This window comes from Papaver somniferum, chromosome 5, assembly GCF_003573695.1.
Source record: "Papaver somniferum cultivar HN1 chromosome 5, ASM357369v1, whole genome shotgun sequence".
NCBI classification, from domain to species: domain Eukaryota; kingdom Viridiplantae; phylum Streptophyta; class Magnoliopsida; order Ranunculales; family Papaveraceae; genus Papaver; species Papaver somniferum.
In genome coordinates, this window is record NC_039362.1 from 150,335,083 (window position 1) to 150,355,482 (window position 20,400).

Sequence of the window (20,400 nt, forward strand, 5' to 3'; positions counted from 1 at the left end):
CCTGGTTGCATCTTGCGTTATTCTTGTATCGATGAATCTGAACTCAATCAGTTTAAGCCAAGATAATCCTGATTTCATCTAGCTTTAATCTCCTTGTCTTCTTATGCAATACTCAAACAACTTAACACAACCACGACCATTTCTCCTCCTTTTGAAATCAGCAGCAACAACTAAATTGAACCCATTGAAAACAACGTCATATTTTATTACTGCACAACACATCAACACCACCGTCTTCAAATTCTAATCATCTTCTTCTTTGTAATACAAACCCAATATTCAGCAAAAACCCTAGTTCCAATTTGACAGCAGCACACAAACCTCTTCTTCCTCCTTGTTTTCCGGCTCAAGAACAAACCCCATTTAATCTCCTTCTCCATCTTAGCATCACCGCCAATATCAAAACCCTAGCTGCCAACTTCGGACATCACCAAACCTGTCTTTCCTACTCAAAATTGAATTGGATTGGATTAGATTTGGTTTTTGATTCAAAATCAACTCAATACCCTAGAAATTAATCTTACATGGTTGAACAAAAGATTAGAGAAGATTATGATGATAAATAAAAACACGGATCCTAATAACAAAAGCCGCAACTAACTTCAGATCGAATATTGAATCTCTTTTTTTCTGTTTATGATGGAGAAGAACAATGATTTTGGTTTCGACGATTTTTAGGTTTTAACTGTTTAGTTTATGGGCATATAGGTAAACTTTTGAACATTATGTTGCGAAAAATATCCTAAATGATTCATAGAAAAGTATCTTTTTGATTCCCGTCCATTTAAACAATATCAAATTTTCCAAATCTTTCTCACCAAAAATTTTTGTTTTAGGACTAATTGACCAATTTTATGGAAAAAAAAAGAGTGTGACATTACATTAAGTTTAATGCCGGTGGATAATTGAGGTGGGAGTATGTGATTATTAATCAAATCATTTGGTTGATTTCGACTGCACATTGTGTACAACTGGAGCGTAGTGCGATTCTCTTCGGCGCATATGCACCGGGTCGAGAACTCTTATATTTTATATGACAAAAAAAATATAATTAGCACTCACAAGCCACCATGTTCATTAACCAAGTTATTTTCAACACCTAATAATAACTAGCAGCGCCTTTAATGTCCTCTCTCTGACGGTCGTCGGTCATGTAAATCACCAAATCGATCATCATTAAAAATAATCTTTTTGTATCATGGAATCTAATTAAAATTAGCAATCACGGGATTGGCTTTTCGTCCCTTAGTTTTTTTATGTTTTTGTTTTCCCTTGTTTTCTCTTTTTGTTACTATTGCTCTTTTCCTTTAAATTTTATCTATTCTCTGTCTTTCTGTTGTTCTTCTTCTTTAAATTTTATTTATGTACTCTGATTTTTACGTCTTGTAATTGTTGGTAAATGAATAAAAATTTTCTCTTTCTAAAAAGGAAAAAAAAAAGCTACCGGGACTATGTTTTCAGCTAAAATATGTTAATATGTTATATATGCAAATCTTCTAAAACCAAAGTAAAAATAGAAAAACTTGTGCCAACATTCTCTATATAATAACACAGTTTTATCGAGCGCCCTTGTTCAACGGAACTTGTGGTTGTTTCTCTATTCTGGTTGATTTTGGCCCATCAATATGATTATTTTAAGTAATAAAATCATATTCCGATCAATTAATATAAGAAGAATAATATTCGGTCACCAAAATATATTTTTCTACCAAAAACAAAATTATTATAATTACTGAAAATAAATCCAAAAATATGAAGCATATTTAATTCTAAAAAAAAATCTAAAATGTTGACGAATAAACAAAAATAAAATCGCACCACGATGTTAATAGTTCATCATAATTTCGTCACAAAAGTAAACCAATCATAAAAATAATTAAAAAAATTAAACAAATCCAATGGTCCAATGTCCAATTACACCTCTGTTAATCAAACTAATCATATTTATAACCGAAACTATCAATAATTGCATAATTATAATTAAATCGACTATTAAAATAGAGTTGTGGATACTTACTGGTTTTCTTAATAAAGCTCTTTGATTCAAGTCAACAGATTAAGCTCTTTGACATCACATGTAACGCACGTAGGATTAAACGCACGCATCCAACCATGAGAAACTATATATCTTAGAAATTTTATCTCTGAATATGGAGCTTGTATTCATTAGAAATCAAACGCACACATACAACCATGATCTTTACGAAAGCAGAACATACATATAATTTATTTATCAAGAAATGATTATGATTATCGATCGATCAGTACTAGAGTGGTTTTACTTGACCATATCTAGTTATGAGTAATCAATATATAACATCTCAATGATACTATGAAGGAAGTAATTTGGGCTAGTAATTAGCTAGCTACACGGACAGCAAACACATAGACGAATTGAGCCAATCATTATATCAATAAATCTGATACAAATTAGTCAGATACACAGGTCCCGAACCAGTCACCGTCGCAGTGTATCCCTTCCCCCAGACAACAATGGCCCAATAATCCACAACCTTCACCGGCTAAGGAGCAGTTACGTATACAATCCTTGGTGAATCCCCCGCAAAATAACTCACGATTTCCTTGACAGCAACTATTAGGACCGAGTGTGCCAAACTCACAGTCGGTTTCACCCTCTTGTTTACAGGAATGAACAGAATAAAGGAAATGGGAAAAATCATAACCAACACAAAGAACAAATTCGCAACTTTCTTAACCTCCATGATCTCTAGTATCTTGTTACCGATAATCTTGTCTTAGAATTTGTTGGTTGTATACATATAAATTTTTTACTACGTACCCTATATATAGTACTGCAAAGTTGGTCATATCAATTGAAAAGAAGTATTATATTATTAATCACAAAATTAGTTAAAAAGATCAAAATCAATAATTTATGGGTGAAATGGACAGTTAGATTTTGATACTGTTTAAATGAACAAAAATGTAAAAATAGGCAGGATGTAACTAGTTTCATCGTGCCCATTTTCAAATATTTTTTCTTATTTTTAATTTACACAGGATGTATCCAGTTTCATCCTTGCTATTTTTTAAATTTAAGTTAGGATGAATCCAGTTTCATCCTTGCTATTTTTTTTGGCCATTTCACCCAAACTATTTTTTACTCGTCCATTTGAACCGTGATTTAAAAATATTTGGACAAATGACCCATTTTCCGATTATTAATCTCGTTCAATGATTTGGGATCAGTTTCATTTAGAGGTAGAACGTTCCTTCTGTTACATGGTATAATATTCTCACAACAGGAAACGAATATTGCACACATAAGAGCAACCACAGCCATGAGACGGACCAAATACCAAAAGTAAGACTAAAAACCAAAAAAATTTGGTATTCTGGGTGTTCAAGCGCAGTGGTAGAACACTAAATTTGGTGAAGCGTAACTTATACACACGCCCGATGTCAGACGGAAATTATATTCACGTTTGTTGATTAGGCGGCTTTATATTATGCGTTTGAGTGAAACGTAGGTATAATGCGCGTTTGATTGAGGCGTAGGTATAATTAACGCCGGATATGGGACGGGGATGGAAAGTGCGTCTACAGGGACGGGGATTAAAAGTGCGTCCCATTCATACGGAGATATAAAGTGCGTATGTTTCGGGCGTTAATGGCTTATGCGTCTGGGTGAGACGTTTATACAAGATGCGTTTGATTGGGGCGTTTATAGAAGGAGCGTCTGAATGGGGCGTGCATTGAAGAAGCGTCTGTGTGGGGCGTGCATGAAAGAGGCGTCTGGTTGGGACGTTTTTAATAAGTGCGTCTGGTTAGGACGTTGTTAATAAGTGCGTCTAGTTGGGACGTTGTTAATAAATGCGTTTCGATGGGGCGTGCACAGAAATAGCGTTTGTGTGGGGCGCTTTTAGGAAAGAGCGTCTGAATATATACTTCTTTTATCCTCTTCTCCTCCTCTTTTTACATAACCTACGTTTTTACAGAAGAAAAAAAAACGACGAAATCTAAGTAAAAATCTAGGGCAATACCTAAATCTCATGTGACGACCATTTGATTGGGTGCGGAGAAACGAGTTCTTGTGAAAGAAACGACTAATCTTATTCGTTAATCGGGTGCGGGCAAATTTGATTGAAGATTAAAGGTATGGTTTGTTTTGGGGTAATCTGTTTTTGGTTGGATAATTTGATTAAAGATTAAAGTTACGATTAATTAGGCTGTGTTTGGGTGGAATCGGTGGATTGCATGTTGATTTCATTAAGAATACCGTGAGGTTACTGTTTGTTTGATTATGTACTGTTTATTTGATTACTGTTTGTTTGATTACTGTTTGTTTGATTAGTTATATACTTCCGCATCATCATCTAATAGCGAAATAACACACTGTAACATGATTGATAGAATACAATAATTCTAATTTATCACCTGTAGTAGTTCACTCAAATTCATTAAACATGTATTGTTGTTGCTCACACAAGGGGAGATACAAAATTTTAAACAGTTCTGTGATATAGACGGTGTATGTAGTGAGATTCAAACTCGTTTAATGTAATTTTCGTATTTATTTACTTTAAAAAATTTTGATCTTCTATACTGTAAGTAAATAAAAAATAATCTTTACTGTAAATTTTTTTGATCTTCTATACTGTAAATTTTGATCTTCTATAATATAGAATAGAACTTCTTATGGATGCTGTAAACTCAGAAAAAACAATTACTAACTTGTATTTATATCGTGCTCAGATGTTGAGCAGAATAACGTCGAGATTTGCACAAGGAAAAAAGATGAATAATAAGAAACGCAAAGGTAAAGGTCCAATGGAGCCTGAAATAGACCCTAATGTTGGAGATTTGGAAGTTCCAGATACCGGGTTCGATGAAGATAGCGAAGATGAAACAACACCGTCCGTGGTATCCCTAGATAACTACAATTGCCTGGAAGATAGTGACAAACACGCTTCTACAGATATTACATATTCAAGCGATCCAAAATTCAGGTACCAACATCGTGGTTCACTCTTTTCGGTCATTGTTTATTATAAGGAGATAACAAAACATAGTCCAAAAATTAAATACATTATCGACAAGGCAGGATGGGGACGTTTATTAGCCATGGAAATAGGAGAAGCATCACACCCAGTGATTGATTATCTTGTTGAACATTGGTGGGATACAACGCATACTTTTCACTTCCCTTTTGGTGAAATGGGATTCACGCCGCTTGATTGGGTAGTGTTGACAGGATTGAGTATTGGAATTGGGGATGATGTTCCGTATAACCCAGTCAAGTACAAATTTGATTATGTCCGTGAGCATGTTTTTCCAGAAATAGAAGAACCCTTAGATTATGAAGATCCCCCAATCTCTGGAAAAAAACGCCCCCCGGCACAGTGGATTTCAGATGCAATCACAATTAAATTTTTGACTACGTATTTCAAAGAAGATATCTTGGTTGCAGCTAATTTGGATGACAAACTTGCAGAAAAAGTGGCGAGGGCCTTTTTTATGTATGTTTTGGGAAATTTTTTCTTTTCCAATGCAAAGAACTACATTGATGCGGCTTGGTTAGCTGCTTTTGAGGATCTAAATGCAGTTGATATGTATGATTGGGGTGGTCCTGCTTTTGCAAAATTGTATGTGGCACTCAACGCATCTGGTAGGGGACAGAAGTCATTATCTGGGCCGTTCCAAATATTAGAGGTAAATTATTATTTATTTTTATTTCATTTAAATGTATATTTTTTGGCAGTTGATTTATTTGGTTGGTTATGATGGAGTAGTTTTGGGGATATGAATATCTGGGCATATGTAGACCGTGCGACCCAACTAGTGAAGAAAAATGGCCAAGAACTTCCCGGTGGAAAGCGAAGAAAAAGACTATCGATATTGTTCACTGTAGGAATGCGCTTAATCAGTTGACTGCAGACATCGTGACATGGAGACCGTGGGAATCCGCCATTGGTGTTCTTGACTCTGATGTTGGTCGCAGGGCTGTGGAGCTTTCAAACAAAAGGGTTATATTTACTTGGATTGGCAAGGTCAGTTAGTACTTGTTTTTATATGAACATTATTACTTCAAAGTTATCATTTTATCCTAAGTTGAAGAACTTATTTTCTCTGATTACTGGTAATTTGACAGAATATGTGGTACCTAGGAGAACGATCTTGGAGGCAAAATCATCCTACTTTTGGAATTCCTAGAAATCCACCATTTAAAATTGGCGAGGTCAGTCATGAGAAAGCAAAACTTGTGAAAGAAGCTGGATGGGTAGATGCAAATATGTTTGTGAAAGCTGTTTCATATAATATGTATCTGCGATATTGGCGACATGTAACTAACTTCCATCAATTCGTGACCAAAGTCGATTGGGTAGTTGAATTACACGGGGTTGATGGTGACCGTGTTAAACACCTTATTCAACGACCTGCTCAGCATGTACCTATTCCACCACCACAACAATTATCATACGTAAGTACATCCCGTCATTATATTAAAATATATGGTAATCTCATTTCTTAATTATTTTTTTTTAAACGACAGCCTGAAGCTTATAATCTAGTTCAAGAACATGCCGATTTTAATCGTGCGTTTCGCGAGTTTGTATTATATGAAACGGAAGACAGGATGATACGTTTAAAGGCAAAAGATGAAGTAATACGAGGCCTTGCAGCTCGTAACAATTACCTGGAGGATCAGATGCAATTCCGTATGCAACAAACGCCGCGTCCCCCTATTGGATTCGGCAGTTTTTCTGAAACTATCCCACCAGCGGTGTGGGCTCCAGTGAGTCAAGCATCAACAATGTCGTCTGTTAACCCCCATCCGAGAATGACGTTTATCCCACCACGGCAAACACCATCGCATACTCCTACTGATGAATAAGTAACTTTTTTTTATCCTCCACTTTGGATGTACTTTTAGCCTCCACTTGGATACTCCTACAATATCCTATCTTATCTCTATATAGGGTTACTTTTTAGCCTCCATTTTCAGACTCCATTTTCATTCTGACATGTTGATTTCTTTTCAGCCTCCGTTTCGGTACTTGTAGTTTAATTAGTGTTATTTCTTTTTAAGCCTTCATTTTCAATCGGTCAGTGTCGCTTCTTTTTAGCTATAGTCTTAGTCTTTGCAGTGTCAATTCTTTTCACTCGCATTTTCAATCTGCAATGCCATAAGTGTCTATCATGTGTCTATAAAACCAATAACATATCTCGGTGAATACAAACCAACACTGCAAATATTCTTCTTCTTCGAACTCTCCCAATCACTTCTCAAACTAACATTCCAATGGAATACTGTGACAATAACGCTGAATCTTCTTCTTCTTCGGACTCCGAATTTTCTTCTACTTCTTCTTCTGCGATCTCTGATAACAGCTTTTACTCATCAGATGAAGATGCGGTTGCATTGAGCCGAAATAATCTAGCAGTTAGTTTGGGAACTGCCATTACAAGTATGACATGGTCTCATACTCGTATAAAAATACCAAGAAATCGTGAAGCCGGAGATATACTTCTCTGGAATGACTACTTTTCTGACAACCCCACCTACCCAGCTAACATATTTCGTAGGAGATTCAGAATGCGGCGAGAATTGTTCAACCGAATATTGGCAGATGTGGTGTCTAGAAATCCTTATTTTGCTCAAAAAAGAGATGCTTGTGGCATTCTTGGATTATCCCCTCATCAGAAAGTAACTGCAGCAATCCGAATGTTAGCTTATGGATGTGCAGCAGATGCAATAGATGAGTATTTACGCATTGGAGAAACCACCGTTTTAGAAGCAACCCGTCGGTTTTGCAAGACGATTGTGGTATTATATGGGAAAGAATATTTACGCTCACCAACTGCGGGTGATGTTGAACTGTTGCTGAAAGAAAACAAAGACAGGGGATTTCCTGGGATGCTGGGGAGCGTGGATTGTATGCATTGGAAATGGGATAGATGTCCGTCAGCAGAATCAGGAGTATACACCGCGTATAAAGGGAGTGAAAGTATTGTGCTAGAGGCAGTGGTGTCACATGATCTCTGGTTTTGGCATGCGTTTTTTGGTATGCCCGGCTCCTGCAATGATATTAATGTAATGAATCGTTCTTATATTTTTCGAAAACTTATCAACGGGAAAACACCACCGGTGAACTTTGAAGTAAACGGGCATGCATATGATATGGGATATTATCTCGGTGATGGCATTTATCCACAGATTGCTACTATTGTGATGGCCATTAAACAACCAGATACACCGAAAAAATATAAATTTTCATCGATGCAAGAGGGAGCACGGAAAGATGTAGAGCGTGGATTTGGTGTACTGCAACAACAATTTGCCATTGTCAAACAACCTGCACGAATGTGGAACCCGGATGTGCTTGCCTATATAATGAAAACGGTTATTATTTTACATAATATGATAGTGGAGGATGAGCGTCTTCCCGGTGATTGGCCACATGAATATGACTCACGTAGCAGGTCGGCACCGGTGAATATATCGAGGGTAGGTACTGAGGAACTTTCCAGAATGAGAGCTGCACATCGGCGTCATGCTATACACAATAAAGAAACACATTTTCGCTTGCGTCAAGATTTAATCGAACACATATGGTCAAATTTTGGAGATAATTATTAAGTTGGGATGGAAATATGTTGTATCGTATTTCTTCATCGGAAAATATGTTGTAACGTTGCTTACTAATGTACTATTTATCATATAAAAATTAAAATTCACTAAAATTGACTAAAACTCACTAATTTTTTTATTAATGATAAATATTAAGGTTCAACTAATTCGGTCATGCTTTAAGATTGGTTTCTTTTGCGTTGTAGTATTTCCATCTTTCGAAGTTCGAAGTACTCTCTTGTTACAGTGTCCAATGTAGAGACATCCTTCAACATTATGGCCAAGTCATCGTCCGCTTCTTTCTTTAAATCGAGTTTTTCTTGCCTAGCTTGTTTCGCCGCAAACTTTGCCGCAGACTTAGCTTGTATTGCTTCAAACTCAGCTTGTCTCTGTCCCATCTTCATTAGTGATTGTGCTTTGTAATGTTCATTGAAACTTTGCTGCTCCTTAATTATATCCTCTAGCATTTCCTCCTGGGCATTGGATTTTGCTCTCCCTGTTTTCTTTAGTTGTTTCGATGCTTTCTTCCCCAACTGACGCTTACGTGTGTTCTCTATATCTCCAATATCTAGATCATCACTGGACTCGCCTGGAATTGTTTCCTCAATATCAGCGTTTTCCTCACCACTCTGAGAATCTTCCATTTCTTGGCCTGAATCAAACACAAACGTCGACCGTCCTGAATATTTGATACTATCTTTTAGAATTTCGTAGCACTCTTCGTGCTTAAATTTTTTGTTACCATTACTTTCTTTGAATCGCTTTCTTATCTCTTCAACCTGTTATTATTTTCAATACTCATCAGTTCCAATTACATGTATATAATTATTAAGGGTGCAAAAATTGACGATTACTTACCCTCAAGACTTCATTCCATCCGCTATGATATTCACCATCAACTTCCAACACTTTTGCAGAATAAAGTGAAACCTGTCTACTGATTCCCTGAAATCGACTCTGGATAGAAGTCCAAGTACGTTTTGGTTTACAAGGCAGGGCTTCTTCCAACTTATCTTTGATCCGACTCCATAATACTCTTTCTGGTTGATCGGTTCCGGTAGCAGAATCTTGAGATATGGCTAAATGGATTCTACATATCATTGTATCTTCTTCTGTTGTAAAATTGGGACCTCGTGGTGCCATATTTCTATATTTCTTGAAATAGAAATTATAAATGATAGATTATGCAGAAATAAGTTTGTCAAATGCTATATATAGATATACGAAAGAGCCGTTGCAATCTATCAAACGGTCGGAAAATCAGAAAACCAAAATCAGAATTCCAAAATATAACCGTTGGCGCACGTAATACATGCGCCTGGTAACGGACGCTCGTAACACATGCGCTCCGAACAAACGCTCATAATACGAGCGTCCGTCCCAGACGCTCGTAAAACATGCGCCCACTCCAGACGGTCCTAATATATGCGCCCATCCCAGACGCTTCTAAAACATGCGCCCACTCCATACGGTCGTAATATATGCGCCTCACTCATACGCCCATAAAACATGCGTCTCACTCATACGCCCATAAAACATGCGTCTCACACAGACGTTAATAATACGTCCGTCTCCCGCATACGGTCATAATACATGCGCCCGGACCGGGCGCTTTTAGTAACTGCGTCCAAACCAGGCGTTTTTAATAACTGCGTCTGCTATGGGGCGTAGGTTTTATCTACGTATGGCCCGGCGGTGTTTATAATAACGCCTAACTCAAACGCTCTATATACATCCGCCCCATTATCATACGTTATTTATACGTACGCCCGATGTGGAGCGTCCACTATACTTCCGTCTGAAATCATACGCCCACTATACTACCGTCCCACTATTAATCATTTTAGTCTGGGTTGGCGACCACATTTGGTCGCAAACCCTAATTAACTGGACTAAATATGGTTTTAGTCAGTACCACTGCGGCTGAATTTGGGACCAAATTTGGGTATAGTCCCCAAATTTGGTCATGACTGTGGTTGCTCTAAGGATATTAATTGTCTTTTTCTTTGCATTAACTTCATATATATGACTCGAGGAAATGGTTGCAGCACCTCAGGTACAGTACAGAATCTGACTTAGGAAATGGAAATGGTCCCATTTGTTATCAATCTGATCCTATTTAAGAAAAAGTTTAATGAGATAGGTATTAGTTTTACGTTGGTCTTTGGATATGCTATCCTCTGAACATTGACATCAGAAATCGACATTTTTCCTGCCTCTCGTTCAATTAATTAAGGAATCGGTCTATTCACAAGAATTGATCAACGCGTTATTAGTACGTACTAGTCACCGTACGATTATTAATCAAATCATTATAACCCTTAATCGTTATCATTATCAAAAGCCGTATCGGTATTAGTAGCTATAATTTCCACTTCTAAAGAGTTGACATTGAGGTTAATAATCTTTCTCTTTTCTTTTTTCATTAATTAAGGTTGTAATCACTTAGCTAGCTACTAATATTAATATACTTAATGATTTCTCGTAAGAAGAAAAAGAAAAAGAAAATGAGTTGTTGATCAGCTGCATACGTAGAGCATCTTGCAATGCCCACTTATGGTACGTACATAACATGCACACATTCCAAGTCAACAAAAAATAAGATAAAGGTGAAATTTTTATTGAGAACCTTATTCACCCCCATATTATCCACCTGCTTACAATTTAAACTCCGGGTGGAAATTCAGGTTTAAGTCTGGCAAGATTTATCATTTCTTAAATGTGAGATCTAAATTGTAGGAAGGAGAATAAGGAGGTGAATAACATGCCGATTTTTTGCCAAAAGCTACTGAATATTGGTGACTTTGAAGATTAAGAACAAACTGTTGTGTATTGGAGCCCATTAATTTTGACTTTCCATAAGCTCTTTAATTCATCACTACATTAGTATAACTGCAATAGTTTACCTAAACATTTTTGCCAATTATAAAATTTACAGTTCCATTTCCACATTTACACGAATGTATTGTACTGTCGTAAGGCCAAGAATTATGCTGAGCGATTTCGCTTCGCTATAGCTTAATTGTAGCGAAATTTAACTACTATGGTCTTCCGTATCGCTTAAATGGCGCGACATCACTTAGCTGCACTTTAAAGTTGATCACATCTGATGTGCCTTGTAGCGAAGAGAAATCACACGGAAACTCAGTTTCCGTGCACTTTTTATCCATGGCATACTACATGGAAAATAAGTTTCTGTTCCATAAAAGTTATTTGTTTGACCTTTTTTCTGTTACACTCCTTTCACACCCGATCATAACCATCTGCCATTCTTAACGGCTCTATTTTCTCCGTCATCAGATCCCAACTGATATTTTTTCAAAAATTTGAGAAAAATGTCTATAAATACAAACTTATTTTTGTTATTAAATCACTACAAATCAACTTCCTATAACTTATTTTTTTCACTAAAATTTCTTAACAATGTCGCAATCTCAAACGGAGAAATCAAAACCCATAAAAAGATTCACTATTTTGGAAAACAATCATACTACGTTTTGTGCTCTAGAGAATGAAGAAAGATTTCCGGATAAGAATATGTTTTATGAAAAACTTTTTGAAAAGTTTGTAGAAGTTTGCGGTGGAAATACATATAAGCGTACTGTAAAAAGTTTTCGTAGTATTAGCATAATCAAGACAGAAGTGAATAAATTTTTCGATTGTGTTGCAAGAGTCAATGCCATTAATCCGGGCTTGGATACTAATAAACTGATATGTTTATGTTCACAATATTTGCTATATTTTTTGTTTATAAATAATTTAATTTCTGTATTATTTTATGGTTCGTTTACATTGATGTAGGATATATTGGTGAGAACCAAATATTTCATTATATACAAGAAAACCTTTTCTCGCGATGAAGAGTTTGAGATGCTTAAAGATATTAGAAATGTAGTAGAGGATTAAAATGATTGGATCAGTGTTAGAGCATTGCTCGGTCGAATTTATAAGTGTTGCTATCTCAATCTTGTTGTCAAAACTGTATCTTGATTTCTAGTCTACAATTAGTTAAGTCCCGGACTATGATAGAAATGTCGTTGAGAAACAGTGGATCACGGCAGTCATCATTTCGTTCTACCGTTCGAATGCGAAGATCAACCGAAGCTTTTGGAGAACTTCATTAACAAAAGGTAAGTGAAGACTTCAGCGCTCTACAATCTATACACATACGACGTCCACCATCTTTTTTGTCCACTAAAAAGGCTGGCCTAGCACAAGGACTTTTACTTAATCTAATTAATCCTTTTGTAAATGGTCATTAACTTATCCTTGTAATATCTCATGCTCTTTTGGATTTATAGTGTGCTTGATTAGGAAGAGAAGTTCCTGGTATAAAATCTATTTGATGTTGTAAGTCCCTTAACAGTGATAAAGTATTAGGTAATTCAGCAGGAAATAACTCACTAAAAGAAGATAATAAGTATTGTACCTTGTTGGGAATATGTACCATAGGATTAGTAGCTTCATGAGAACTCAGATAATGAGTTTGTTGTAAAGACCGAGCAGTGGTAATAACTAAACTAGTTGTCTTCTGCTCTGAATGCTCTCTTACTGAAGTAGAATACCGAAAAGTCCATAACACCTTTGTGAAACCATCATGAACGAAAGTGTATGTATTTTCATAGCAATTATGAACAACACAAATATCATACTGACACGGTCTTCCCAAAAGTAGACTTGCTGCATTCATATTAATCACGTCACAAAGAGCATAATCTTCATATCCATGGAATGGAAACTATAATTAGAAGTTGAACTCTCTCGGTTTATGTATAACAAATTCACAAGGAAGACGGATAGGTCATCCACTCGGATTGTTGTGGGAAGATCTTCGTTCCGTAATTGTGCTAGGGGACTTACTTACCAAGTTGGATTTGTAAAATACCATTTGTCACCATTGGAAACATGTCCAAAATGTCAAGCGAAGCTTTTCCATCGTGAATCATAGAATTTTTGTTGTGGTAATGGAAAGATACCATTGCAATTTGTTAAGCCACCTTTAGCACTTTTGGAGTTATTTGATGATAGGGGCCAAGAGGGAAACAGTTTAGAACTAACATTAGATCTTATAATCGGTGCTTTGTGTTTACTTCGGTGAGGGTTTACTTTGATAAGGATCTCGCTAATAGTACCGAAGGAGTTTATACTTTCCGTATTCAAGGCCATATGTACCATTAAATTGGTAGTCTCTTTCTTGGAGAGAATGCTTCTCGTCCACGATACCTCCAGATATATTTATATGACACAGATCAGGAGATTAAGTGGAGGATGAAGGAAGGTAACGATGTGTTGGATAGAGATGTATTGAAGCTGTTAAGGGAAATCTTGAATAAACACAATAACCTCGTCCATGTTTTTCATCAAGGTTCAGAACGAGAAAATCTTTTGGATTGCCAGTTGATTATTAAAGAGCAACCTAAAGGTCAATTGCAGTACACTCTTCCAAGTGCTTCCCAGGTTGCAGCTATTGTGCCAATAGGTGATAAAAATTACCAACATACTGAACGTGAAATAATAGTGCAGACAACGAGTGCGAATCTCTTTCAGGTCTTTGAGACTGGTGGTAATTACGATCTTATGCAATATCCTCTTTTACTTCCTTATGGAAGCTACGAGTGGGACATAAATAGCAAAGATAAATATGGAAGAAAGATGCCATGCCGTGGATACTATTCGTACATTGTGCAGGTATTAATACAGTCTTTAATTAAGAAAGCTTTTGAATTCATGTTTTCCTGAATTATAACACATCGTTCATTATATCCTGCATCATATCTTCTCTAATGTGTTTCCGAATATTACTTCCATAGATATTAAGTAATACAACCTATAAATCAAAAGTCCTGAACTCACATTTTTAACTAATTTTTTTTGGGTGTTTTTATATCTTTCAATTGTTGGAAAGATGCGAAACAATCATGATTCACTTTTTCTTCGAGGTGTGCGATTGTTGCAACAGTACGCTGTGGATAATTAGGTTAAAATTGACTCCGCCAGACTAAGATGGGTTACAGGTCATCAGAAGGAAATACGGACGAAAATATACGAAGGACTACAAGATGCACAAAGAGCTGGCGAAACTAGCGTAGGTACAAATAGAATACATTTGTGCATTATGTTTTTTTCCTAAGATAAAATTCAAACTCAAAGCTTCAGAATCCACTTTAGTTTTAAAAGAAAGCAAAATACTTGGCATGTTTCTAATTTTATAACCTAAGTACATCAAACATGCATGGATTTTTGATACGTTTTTTTGTCTCAATAGACGAACTAGGAAAGAAGATAGTACTACATTCTTTATACATTGGTGGGCCGCGTGATATGTACCAGCGATACCAAGATGCGATGGCATTAGTACAAAAATATGGGAAGCCTGATATATTTCTTACAATGATTTGCAATCCACTCTGTCCCGAGATTGTAGCTAAATTACGTCCCGGTCAATCTGCATCAGATAGACCTGATTTAACAACTAGAGTATTCCGTGCTAAATTTGAAAAGTTGAAAGAAGATATATATAACAAGAATGTACTAGGAAGAGTAGTTGCTCATGTTCACGTGATTGAGTTTCAAAAAAGAGGTCTATCTCATGTCCATATGTTGATCATATTGGAAAAAGAAGACAAGTTACAAGGTCCTGATGATTATGATAGTATAGTTAGAGCAGAAATCCCGGATAAGAAGAAAGAGCCCGAGTTGTATAAGTGTGTGAAAAAAAGGATGATTCATGGTCTGTGTGGCAGAAAGTGCATGATGGAAGGAAAGTACAAGAGAGGGTTTCCGAAACAATTTTGTAAATGTACCGTGCAAGGCAAAGATGCTTACCCAGTCTACCAGAGGAGAGATTATGGAAATACTATACAAATGACTAAGACCTTCATAGCGGACAATAGATTTGTGGTTCCTTACAATCCTTGGCTTCTTCAAAAATACGATTTCCATATGAATGTAGAAGTTTGTTCCACTGTCCAAAGTGTTAAGTATCTTTACAAGTACATCTACAAAGGCCCAGATTGTATTTCCTTTCGAGTGCAACTAGTACATCCAGAATCCGAGAATAACGAGGTAACACGTTATATCAATGCAAGATGGGTGTGTGCTCAACAGGAAATATGGAGGATATACAGGTTTGCGATGAATAAGATGTGTCCATCAGTTCAACGATTGCACTTGCATCTTCCCAAACAAAATAGTGTCATGTTATATGAGAATCAAACAATCGATGAGGTCTTGGAAAATGAAAATAATTCCAAAAAAATGTTGACTGAGTATTTTGTTACAAATGCATGTGATCCTATGGCTAGGCGATGGTTGTATCGGGAGTTTCCTGAATACTACAAATGGGATAAAGCAATTATGAAATGGCAGAGAAGAAGAACAAATCATGTGGTGATTGGTAGGGTATATACTGTGCCCCCTATTTGCGGCTGAAAGGGTTTTATGAGGCTCATACTTATGCATGTTAAGGGTGCTACTTCATACGAAGATTTGTTGACACTTGATGGCAGAAGATGTCATACATCTAAAAGTGCAGCCGAGGCACGAGGATTTTTAGAGAATGACAACAGTTTGAGGGCATGTATGGCCGAAGCAGCAACAAAAAAGATGTCATCTGCTTTGAGAACTCTTTTTGATAGCATATTGTTTTTTTGCAACTCGGTGGACACTAGAAAGTTATGGGATGAGTTCTTCAACGACATGGTTTAAGATTATGCAAGTTCAAGTGATAAGCTCCGCATACTTATCAGACCGTCTTCTTAGAGAATTGGGTCAAATGTTTCATCAACATGGCAAGCGTCTAAAGGATTATGATATTCCGAAAGTTGTCGGCATATTAGACGATAATTTACAGGTTCTGATTTGATCGAAGAGGAGGTATCCATTCCGGTTTCTGATGAAGATATGATGAATGTGGACAAGTTGAATGAAGATCAGTCCAGGGATTATGATGCAATTATGGGTGCCGTCCGAAGAAAAGAAAGCAGAGTCTTCTTTGTTGATGGTCCAGGAGGTACCAGGAAGACTTTTCTCTATCGTGTTATTTTGTCGACCGTTAGAAGAAATTGTGGCATTTCCATAGCAACAGCTACGTCTGGAGTAGCAACTATTATGTTACCTGGTGGAAGAACTGCACACTCAAGATTCAAGATTCCATTTACCCCAACAACAACATCTACATGCGACATTGCTAAAAATGACAAGTTGGCTGATCTTCTCCGTTAAGCTACTGTGATTATGTGGGATGAAGCTACCATGGCACATCGTTATTCTGTCGAGGCATTTGATACGACTATGAGAGATATAACGGGTAACGAGAAGCCGTTTGGTGCTAAGATTGTTATTATGGGAGGTGATTTCCGTCAGGTTCTGCCAATTGTACCAAAAGCTTCAAGGGGGCAAATGGTTGATTCATGTCTTACCAGGTCTCCTCTGTGGAGACATGTAGAGGTTCTTCGTCTGAAGAAGAATATGCGTGCAGTGGGAGATACGTCTTATTCTGATTTCTTGATGCGAGTTGGTGATGGAAATGACCTTATTTGGGAAATGACATGATAAAGATGCCAGATGATATGGTGATACCATGGACTGGTGAAGATTCAGTATCCCAACTGATAAATGCTACCTTTCCCGACTTGGCAGATAATTTTGAGGATCAAGATTACCTGCTTAACCGGGCACTGATTATATCACTGAATGAGCATTAGCATGTTTCCCGTACAAGAGCATACATATTATTCATTTGATTCTGTGGAAGATGATTTACAAAACCTCTGACTTCAAGAACAGTTAAACGGAATGGCCCCGAGTGGTTTACCTCCTCATGAGTTGAAATTGAAGCTAGGAGCACCCATTATGTTACTGAGGAATGTTAGTGCCAAGAACGGCTTATACAATGGTACTAGGCTTATCATAAAGAAGTTATTTCCAAATTGTATCGATGCAGTGATCCTCAGTGGAAATTCAACGGGTAAAAGATTATTTCTCCATAGGATGCCAATGAGTCCGCCAGAGAATTTTGAGATGCCGTTTAAGATGATTTGCAAGCAATTCCCAGTACGTATGTGCTTTGCATTCACCATCAACAAAGAACAGGGACAAACAATTGAAAACACCTGTATTTATCTTCCCGAGCATGTCTTTAGTCATGGGAAATTGTATGTTGGGTTTCAAGGGGTGTTTCCAGCAACAACACTAAAGTGTTAATCAAGAAAGGACGCGTTGTTTATAAAGTTGGAACATTCACCAATAACGTTGTGTACAAGGAAGTTATTACGTCGTCTTAGCTTAGGTAAACATCTTACGAATTAATGCCGTTTGCAAAATTCTTAGTCGTTGTATTTGTTTTTCACTTAACGTTTTTTTTTTCTTTTCTTTTCCTTTATTATTTTAGTTTTGGTTTCATCTTACATTTTGGTGTCTATTGTGTATGAATTTTCACTCGCTAAAATGTAAGTTGCATCTAATTGATTAAAAGAGATAAAATTGTGAAACAGTAATTTTTATTTTGAAGGCTAATTTTCCACCTTAGTATTATAGTTTGTTATCCCGTAAGTTTTTTAACGGAATGACAGATCGGCAGGTGCATCACACGTGCGTATTAACTAGTTATAATTAATATAACCCTTAATCGTTATCATTATCAAAAGCTGCATCGGTATTAGTAGCTATAATTTCCATTTCTAAAGAGTTGACATTGAGGTTAATAATCTTTCTTTTTTCCTTTTTCATTAATTAAGGTTGTAATCACTTAAGGTTGTAATCACTTTGCTAGCTACTAATATTAATATAGTTAATGATTTCTTGTAAGAAGAAAAAGAAAAAGAGTTGTTGATCAGCTGCAGACGCATAGCATCTTGCAATGCCCACTTATAGTAAATACATAACATGCACACATTCCAAGTCAACCAAAAATAAGATAAAAGTGAAATTTTTATTGAAAACCTTATTTACCAAAAGCTACCTATTATCCACCTGCTTACAATTTAAACTCTGGGTGGAAATTTAGGTTTAAGTCACGCAAGATTTATCATTTCCTAAATGTGAGATCTGAATTGTAGGAAGGAGAATAAGGAGGTGAATAACATGCGATTTTTTTTCAAAAGCTACCGAATATTGGTGACTTTGAAGATTAAGAACTAACTGTTGTGTATTGGAGCCCATTAATTTTGACTTTCCATAAGCTTGTTAATTCATCACTACATTAGCATAATTGCAATAGTTTACCTAAATATTTTTACCAATTATAAAATTTACAGTTTCATTTCAACATTTACGCGGATGTATTGTATTGTCGTAAGGCCAAGAATTATGCTGAGCGATTTCGCTTCTCTATAGCTTAATTGTAGGGAAATTCAACTACTATGGTCTTCCGTATCGTTTAAATGGGGTGAAATCACTTAGCTGCACTTTAAAGTTGATCACATCTGATGCGCCTTGTAACGAAAACAAATCACACGGAAACCGTGCACTTTTTATCCGTGGCATACTACACGGAAAATAAGTTTCCGTTCCGCAAAAGTTATTTGTTTTACATTTTTTCTGTTACACTCCTTTCACACCCGATCATAACCATCCGCCATCAAATCCCAACTGATATTTTCTCAAAAATTTGAGAAAAATGTCTATAAATACAAACTTATATTTGTTATTAAATCACTCCAAATCATCTTCGTACAACTTGTTTTTTTCACTAAAATTTCTTAACAATGTCGCAATCTCAAACGGAGAAATCAAAACCCATAAAAAATTCACTATTTTGGAAGACAATCATACTACGTTTTGTTCTCTAGAGAATGAAGAAAGATTTCCGGATAAGAATATTTTTTATGAAAAACTTCTTGAAAAGTTTGTGGCGGAAATACATATAAGCAAACTGTAAAAAGCTTTCGTAGTATTAGCATAATCAAGACAGAAGTGAATAAATTTTCTGATTATGTTGCAACAGTCAATGCCATTAATCCGGGCTTGGATACTAATAACCTGATATGTTTATGTTCACAATATTTGTTATATTTTTTATTTGTAAATAATTTAATTTTTGTATTATTTTATGGTTCGTTTACATTGATGTAGGATATATTGGTGAGAACCGAATATTTCAGTATATACAAGAAAACCTTTTCTCGCGATGAAGAGTTTGAGATGCTTAAAGATATTAGAAATTTATTAGAGGATGAAGATGAAGATATGGATCAGTGTTAGATCATTGCTCGGTCGAACTCACAAGTGTTGCTATCTCAAGCTTGTTGTCAAATTTAGTGGTCAAAACTGTATCTTGATTTCTAGTCTACAATTAGTTAAGTCTCAGACTAGGATAGAAATGTGGTTGAGAAACAGTGGATCACAACAATCATCATTTCGTTCTACCATTTGAAGGCGAAGATCAACTGAAGCTTTTGGAGAACTTCATTAACAAAAGATAAGGGAAGACTTCAGCGCTCTACAATCTATACACATACGCCGTCCACCATCTTTCTTGTCCACTAAAAAGGCTGGACTAGCACAAGGACTTTTACTTAATCTAATTAATCCTTTTGTAAATGGTCATCAACTTGTCCTTGTAATATCTCATGCTCTTTTGGTTTTATAGTGAGCTTGATTAGGAAAAGAAGTTCCTGGTATAAAATCTATTTGATGTTGTAAGTCCCTTAACGGTGATAAAGTATTAGGTAATTCATCATAAAATAACTCACTAAAAGAAGATAATAAGTATTGTACCTTGTTAGAAATCTCTACCATAGGCTTAGTAGCTTCATTAGAACTCAGATAATGAGTTTGTTGTAAAGATCGAGCAGCGGTAACAACTA

At 36.2% G+C, this 20,400-nt stretch overlaps 5 protein-coding genes across 5 annotated transcripts; 4 read left to right on the forward strand and 1 right to left on the reverse strand.

Annotated features, from left to right (window-relative positions):
• The first annotated feature begins 5,178 nt into the window (after positions 1-5,178).
• LOC113279859 lies at positions 5,179-6,856 on the forward strand. Its single transcript, XM_026528510.1, has 4 exons — positions 5,179-5,673; positions 5,754-6,011; positions 6,113-6,442; positions 6,515-6,856. Exons 1-4 carry the CDS (start codon positions 5,179-5,181, stop codon positions 6,854-6,856), a joined length of 1,425 nt encoding a protein of 474 aa, XP_026384295.1.
• Positions 6,857-7,432: 576 nt separating this feature from the next.
• On the forward strand, positions 7,433-8,602 carry LOC113279860. Its single transcript, XM_026528512.1, has 2 exons — positions 7,433-7,829; positions 7,935-8,602. Exons 1-2 carry the CDS (start codon positions 7,433-7,435, stop codon positions 8,600-8,602), a joined length of 1,065 nt encoding a protein of 354 aa, XP_026384297.1.
• A 43-nt stretch (positions 8,603-8,645) lies between these two features.
• On the reverse strand, positions 8,646-10,533 carry LOC113277971. Its single transcript, XM_026526924.1, has 3 exons — positions 10,509-10,533; positions 9,452-9,748; positions 8,646-9,372 (listed from the first exon to the last, which is right to left on the reverse strand). The coding sequence occupies exons 2-3, from the start codon at positions 9,734-9,736 to the stop codon at positions 8,773-8,775; spliced, it is 885 nt and encodes a 294-aa protein (XP_026382709.1). The 5' UTR covers positions 9,737-9,748; positions 10,509-10,533; the 3' UTR covers positions 8,646-8,772.
• Positions 10,534-13,861: 3,328 nt separating this feature from the next.
• LOC113279861 lies at positions 13,862-16,816 on the forward strand. The gene is made up of 4 exons (XM_026528513.1): positions 13,862-14,281; positions 14,924-15,994; positions 16,061-16,172; positions 16,446-16,816. Exons 1-4 carry the CDS (start codon positions 13,862-13,864, stop codon positions 16,814-16,816), a joined length of 1,974 nt encoding a protein of 657 aa, XP_026384298.1.
• Positions 16,817-17,389: 573 nt separating this feature from the next.
• Positions 17,390-17,797, forward strand: LOC113279862. Its single transcript, XM_026528514.1, has one exon. It carries the CDS (start codon positions 17,390-17,392, stop codon positions 17,795-17,797), a length of 408 nt encoding a protein of 135 aa, XP_026384299.1.
• The last annotated feature ends 2,603 nt before the right edge of the window (positions 17,798-20,400 follow it).

Coding starts and splice junctions, on each gene's coding strand:
- LOC113279859 (XM_026528510.1), top strand. CDS start 5,179: ATGGGATTCACGCCGCTTGATTGGGTAGTGTTGACAGGATTGAGTATT. Junction 5,674..5,753: donor GGCCGTTCCAAATATTAGAG/GTAAATTATTAT, acceptor ATGATGGAGTAG/TTTTGGGGATATGAATATCT. Junction 6,443..6,514: donor CACCACAACAATTATCATAC/GTAAGTACATCC, acceptor TTTAAACGACAG/CCTGAAGCTTATAATCTAGT.
- LOC113279860 (XM_026528512.1), top strand. CDS start 7,433: ATGACATGGTCTCATACTCGTATAAAAATACCAAGAAATCGTGAAGCC. Junction 7,830..7,934: donor TTTACGCTCACCAACTGCGG/GTGATGTTGAAC, acceptor GTCCGTCAGCAG/AATCAGGAGTATACACCGCG.
- LOC113277971 (XM_026526924.1), bottom strand. CDS start 9,736: ATGGCACCACGAGGTCCCAATTTTACAACAGAAGAAGATACAATGATA. Junction 9,373..9,451: donor GATGGAATGAAGTCTTGAGG/GTAAGTAATCGT, acceptor AAATAATAACAG/GTTGAAGAGATAAGAAAGCG.
- LOC113279861 (XM_026528513.1), top strand. CDS start 13,862: ATGAAGGAAGGTAACGATGTGTTGGATAGAGATGTATTGAAGCTGTTA. Junction 15,995..16,060: donor ATCATGTGGTGATTGGTAGG/GTATATACTGTG, acceptor ATGCATGTTAAG/GGTGCTACTTCATACGAAGA. Junction 16,173..16,445: donor TGACAACAGTTTGAGGGCAT/GTATGGCCGAAG, acceptor GATAATTTACAG/GTTCTGATTTGATCGAAGAG.
- LOC113279862 (XM_026528514.1), top strand. CDS start 17,390: ATGGCCCCGAGTGGTTTACCTCCTCATGAGTTGAAATTGAAGCTAGGA.